Source organism: Metopolophium dirhodum, chromosome 5 (assembly GCF_019925205.1).
Source record: "Metopolophium dirhodum isolate CAU chromosome 5, ASM1992520v1, whole genome shotgun sequence".
Taxonomy (NCBI): domain Eukaryota; kingdom Metazoa; phylum Arthropoda; class Insecta; order Hemiptera; family Aphididae; genus Metopolophium; species Metopolophium dirhodum.
Window position 1 is genome coordinate 18,973,067 of NC_083564.1, and position 6,863 is coordinate 18,979,929.

Below are 6,863 nucleotides of genomic sequence, written 5' to 3' on the forward strand. Positions count from 1 at the left end.
GCTTTTTACGATAGGTAGCATACTACACCAACGAAGTAGAAGTACCTAGGTAGCATAATATACTACACGAGTACCACGGTTGCACATCGTGGATAGGTGAATATGCGACCATTGATTATCAATGCATGATTTGGACGCTATATAACGCGTGTCTATTAAATATGTTCCACGTGGAGGCGTATTATGAAAAATTACAACAGTTTTCAGACTATAAAAAAAAAGAAGAAAAATTCGTAACGAACACAAAGGAATTTACCGGCCGGGACTCAGATCGAGTCAAATCGTACAAAAGTGCCGATAAATATTTAAGCCGATTCCGCACAATGTTTGGGGGGTAATCTTGCGTTTCTATCTTCATATAAGTGCAGTACTGCAGTGGCATGTTTTGAAAGGAGCAGATTAACAAAAATCGATAAAATCTTGCATATGTGGCAAACGTCGAAATGTCATCAAATGTTTGTACACAACGGGCAGGTCGAGATGACGTCCTTAAATGCTTGTACACAATGTGCCGAGGCATTTAGTATAATGGATATTGTATACAGTTTTATACCCACGATTATTGTAGTTTATATTTTTTTATTGTTTCACATCATCACAACTACAAGGTTATAAACTAACAATTATTTGAACAGTTTAGTGTTAGGATATTCATAATATAATTTATAGGATTATATTTAAATTAGACATGCATTGTATTAAGTTGTACAAAATATATTATACAATACTGTTCATTGTGTAATAATATAGTAATAACAAAATTCAGAAAATTCAAAAATAAGATGTTATTCAATTAGGTATGTTATTTAATTTTGAAATATCTATTTATAAAAATTGTCCAATCAGCAGGTTGAGATTTGAAATTTGTGAAAAGAATTCTAATGTTACCAAAATCAAATGAATTGCGTTTGATAATTTCTAATCCATATAAAATTGATAATTTGTTACCTGTTTATTAATTTTTAGGAGGGCCTAACCTAACCTAACCTAACGAAAACCGGTAAAAACCGTTAATTTGAGAACCGAAAACCGATAACCGCTTTTAGTTATGGAATTTTTTTATTGATCTTTGTTTCTTAGAATTATACACATTAATATACAGTGCCACAACCTACTATAGATAGGGGACCTTCCAAGTTTAATTTTAAGCAATTTTTTTTCCTAATTTTTTAGGTTTTTATCACATTATACTTTGTTTACCAAATTTGTGACCAAATTAAAGCATATTAAATTTTTGATTTTGTAATAATAATGGTTATGTATTAACCCACGAATGGCCTAAATAAAGTTAGGTTACATTTATAAATAGTTTAGTATTAAATTATGACTCACAGAGCCCAAACCCTCCTGGTTCTGCATTTGTTATTTGTAGTGTTTGCTCCAAGGGTCGGTCCGAAGGCTAGCGTAGAATGCTCGATCTGCAGACCTGGGTTTTGGGGTACTGTAATATATACAATTCAACCAAAAAGTTCCGTGTCAATGTATCACTCTTAGTGTCATCTTGGAAAGTTATTATATTTAATTTTGGTTTTTTACAGTTATAAATAAAAAAATTATAACAATAACATTTTTTTATGCATTTTATTTTTTTGATTTATAAAGATCGCCGTTATCTTGATCATTAGTTTTAAACTTTAAAGCAGTTTGAAAAAATAAATAATAAATATTTAAATTGAGTAAATCGACCAAATTAAAGCATATTAAGTTTTTGATTTTGTAATAATAATATAATGTTGTCAACCCACGAATGGCCTGAATAAACTGTTTTAAAAATATGATTAAAAAATTAAAAAAAACTATTTTTAAAAACCGGTTTTAACTGGTAATCGATTACCAAAAAACATTATCAACGGTTTTTAAACGATTAACGGTTATCATAGTTTATGAAATATCTTTAAACATAACGGTTACCAGTTACCAAAATATCAAAATTAAACGATAACCGGTTACCGGTTTTCAAAAATTTTCCCGATTACCGACTTTATTGATAACGGTTAAAACCGTTTAAAAGCCCTGATTTTTAGTTTAATATTTTAATATAATATAATAATTTTTTCTAATAAACATATAATTCTCATAAACATGAATAACATAAATATAAGTCATAACTTGTTCTAAAAATATTTGAAGTAGGAACAAGTATTTTGAAAATGTCAAAAAAGTTTTTAAGCTGATGTCATTGAATTAAAATTGTTTTATAAATTATAAATATAACTGTTGAAGAAACCCACATTATAACACCTATATTAATTTCGCACAGAGATAAGTAAGGTGATTCGATGAACACGATTGAATAGTCCGCGATTAGACTTAGACTCTAAATAATGATTTAAACGGTATATCTATTTATCTATTTTAAATACGAGAGTTTCAAACAAATTCCGAAATTTATTTATCTAGAGATCGAATATTATGTATATTTAATTCAAAAATACACATACACATTATTATTTTCGTTTACAAGATTTTTGAAAGACATTCCAGAACAATGGAATCGTATAGGTAATTTACTGACAGCAAGTACTTACTTTTAAATATGAACAAAATCAAAACGGTAAAAAAATCCCAAATATCTCTGATAGGTATAATAATAATGTGTAGTTACTATAATATTATTGTTCAGTTATTTTCAAACGATCGGCTGCGTGACGGCAGCAACGTAGAAATGTGATTTTGAGATTATTGTGTTATATTTAGTAGGTATTACGAAAACTGTGACGCAAACGGGTACTCCTGCATATTTAGACTGTTTTTTAGGCGTATTTAGTAATTTTTCTGTAAACATTATATTACCACGACGTATATTTACAATAAATTTAGTATTTACCCATATAACATAATATAGGGGTACGTTATGAGCACGACTGCAGTATAATATAATATACTTAATTGCATTATTTTCTATAGATAAAAACAAATTTCTTTTTTATATTTATCTAGACAAATTTATATTAATAATTATATTAACTTTAAATTGGTAGGTTATAATAGTCGCGATAATAAATATTTTTTTTGAACAAATCTGTGATTTACAATAGAATCCAAGCTAGTTTGTTACTGTAGTAGGTATACCTTTACAAGTGCCCTGCTCCTTGCATAGTGCATAGTTTTTGCAATGGATGTTAATAATTTGTGCGTTTAATATAATCGCGACCACAATTCGACTGATGTTTTTCTTTGCTTAAATCAAATATCATTTTTTGAAAACGTGTTTATTTGTTACATGAATATTATCTAATATTACTGTCAATATTATAATTGTTATACTCGCAATCAAGGTAAGTTGTTACCTTTACAGATCATTTAATATTTTAGTTAAGAATAAAAATGCATAATCAATAAATCAATATCAATAAATCAATAACCAATCCCGTCAAGTGTACACTGTATGCTGACGACTTTAATATTTTTTGTCGTAGTAATGAACTTTTTACCGTGCAATCACTATTGCAAAAATCATTAAATGACCTTCACAAATGGTCTCAAAAATCTGGTTTCAAATTTTCTGCAGGCAAGTCCCAATGTATAACATTTACACGAAAAAAAAAAGAAAAGAAATTAATTCTCACCATGAACAGTAACCAAATTCCTAACCATAACACTGCTAAAGTCCTTGGAATAATTTTTGACTCAAAAAACTCATGGATCCCACACATTAAAAATATTAAAAAAAATTGCGCATCTAGTATTAACATAATGAAAATGCTAGCTCATACCAGTTGGGGGGCCTCCTTTTCCACGTTAACAACTATACACAAATCACTAATTTCATCTAAACTTGAATACAATTCGTTCCTGTTTATAAACGGCAACAAAAATGCGTTAAAAATATTTGACACAATCCAAAACGCAGCAGCAAGACTGGCAACTGGAGCTTTTCGGTCCAGTCCCATTACAAGCCTACTTAATATATCCAATGTGATGCCCCTGCATATTAAACGCCAGGAAAACGTCATGATGCTGGCCATACAACTTGCTAGAAACAATATGGTATCATCTGTACAATCATGCCCGTCCATACAAGCAATTGTAGACGAAAATAATCTGAACCTCAAAGACATTATTATCTCCCAAACGCCCTTCTTTCCTCCATGGACCTCGATCTCTAATATGATAGACACAAGTCTTACCAGTCTGCCCAAAAACACAACCAGCTCACAAATTTATGTTCAAGAATTCAAAAACATCTTAGATCAGTACTCCAATTTTATAAAAATTTACACCGACGCATCCAAAACTGAAAGCAACGTGGGAATCGCTATCATATACAATGACGTAGAAGAAATAACATACAAACTTTCAGTAGAATGCTCCATATACACCGCTGAAGCAATTGCTATTCTTAAAGCCCTTGAATATTCACTAGAAAAACAAAATAATAACTTTGTCATCCTAAGCGACTCCCTAAGCTCTATAATAAGTATTGCCAACACTCACAAACCTAATGATATATCAAAGAAGATTCAGCTTGCTATCTCTGCCCACCACGTCAAAGGAAATGTAGTAAAATTAATGTAGGTTCCAGGACACTCATCAATAAAAGGCAACGAAAAAGCTGACATGCTCGCTAAAAAAATAGCATTAACAACCCCCAACGGCATTATTACAAACATCTCTGCTCACGATGCTAAACGCACAATAAAACTCATATCAGCAAAATCCTGGCAAAACCTATGGTCCACACAGAGAACTAAACTTAATGAGATAAAGCAATCAACCCTACATTGGCCAAACAACCACCCAAATCGGAAAATAGAATCCAGCATCAATAGACTCCGAATAGGCCACACCAAACTCACTCATGGTTACCTAATGTCTCGTGAGGAACCCCCTATATGCTCATCCTGTGGCGTCAAGTTAACGATCAAACACATCATGACCGAGTGTAACACATACCGCGATGCAAGGGAACACAACCAACTTCCGGAAGACATATTTGAAAGCCTCGGACCTAACCTACCAGTCTCCAATATAATAGCCTTCCTTCAACAATCTGGTTTGCTCAAACTAATCTAATAATCTGTACATATTAAATCATATTTATATTATTTTTTATCGTTCTGTATTTTTTTTTTCTCTCTCTTTAACACATAACATGTTGTAACACTATTATACATTATATATCCCAATGGCCTTGCTGCCGAGGGTTTTGTTTTCTTAATAAAAAAAAAAAAAAAAAAAAAAAAAAAAAAAAAAAAAAATGCATAACAAAGGTTTAGTTTAATAGTTAATTTCATAGGAATGTTCTTAATTGTACCAACCTTTCTTATTTATAACCACGTCAATTTTTTTTTTTTTGGTTCAATACCTACTCTCTTAAATTTGAAATAGAAATTTAGGTATTTTGTTTTTTAGTAGGCACCTACCTAATTGAGTTGGGTACTTGCTTAATGAACAGTTGATTTTATCGTCATGGAATCAAGAAATATTTAAAGAAAAAAAATATGTTTATCAAAATCCCGGTTGTAATAATCCGCATTATAAGTATGGAAAATGATATTTATAATTATGTATTTGTATTCACTGACATTCGATGACTTTGCTAGAAATCCATATATTTGGAAAGCGTGTGCACAGATCAAAGTCGAAGACTAGAAATAGCGCTCATCTTTAGAATGTAGGGACGTCATCATAACAAGGTGACTCCGCTTAGCATTGTTGTGAACACCTGAATAATATTATATTATATTGTGTTCACATATAATATAATATTAACAGTATAAGGATAGTGTGTTGGTCGACAGCTCGTTGATTTTCTCGATTTTCTTTCTCATTGTCATAAATACATTTTATTATAAATATCGTAATTTAATTATGCTGAACTAATCTCCAACATTCCAAATTACAGACTCTTTTAGATTAGATGAAACACATTGATCATAGGACCCCCGTGTCTCATTTAGTGTGGGGGGTGTTGTGAACCCCTGAATAATATTATATTGTATTGTGTTCACATATAATATAATATTAACAGTATAAGGATAGTGTGTTGGTCGACAGCTCGTTGACAGGAATCCGCTGACTAGGCGATTCGGCGTCCGGCTGAACCGTAGGCCAACACACAGGGAGGAGGTTAGTCAGTCGTATCAGAACAGAGCATTATACATAACGTATGTTTAAGAAGAGCATTTTATAATATTTACACAACTAGTTAAAGTTAATACCCGAAATAAAACCTATAATTAATATTGATCTAATCGTGCGTTGAATTATTTGTGTTGGAACCACGGTTCCATAACATTTTTGGTGGCAGCGGTGGGATACATTACAGTATACACTACCACGTTTGACTAGTGAAATTTTTATTAAAAATATAGTGTGGTTAAGGCGTTAACCAACATTTTTACTAAGTGCAAATATCAAGGGTTTCAAAGAACATTCAGAACATTCAGAGTAACAATAATAAAAAAAAAAAAATCAAGAGAAAAGAAACAGAAGATTTCAGACAAATATTGGTACGTATAAAGTGCGTAAGAATAATATTATTGGTCGGATATACGTGAGAGACCGAGCCGCCGCGTCGCGTACGTTATTTCCAACGTTGTTGTACGCACCTCCGCCGCGAGCTCATCGCCACCGTCGACGCGTACGAAGGTTAAATATTGCCGCCCGTGACGTCACTACGCCGTCGCCGTAGCTGTAACAGCTGTCGCCCGTATTGTAAACACGTGGACAGAACAGTTAGACGGTACACTATTACGGAAATTTTAATTAAATACGCGACGCAACCGAAGACAGAATATCAAGAACATCACTGAAGAGTAACCCATTATTATTAGTGGTCCCCGCGCATAGCCGTTTTGGGGCTAGCGAACTTCGATACATCAAGCGCAGACGAAAAGGACGATTCCAGAGCATTCCAA

The 6,863-nt window shown here is 32.2% G+C and overlaps 1 protein-coding gene across 1 annotated transcript; it reads left to right on the plus strand.

The window, feature by feature from the left end:
- The first annotated feature begins 3,570 nt into the window (after positions 1 to 3,570).
- Positions 3,571 to 4,518, plus strand: LOC132945612 (uncharacterized). The gene has a single exon (XM_061015385.1). The coding sequence runs from the start codon at positions 3,571 to 3,573 to the stop codon at positions 4,516 to 4,518; it is 948 nt and encodes a 315-aa protein (XP_060871368.1).
- Positions 4,519 to 6,863: the final 2,345 nt, after the last annotated feature.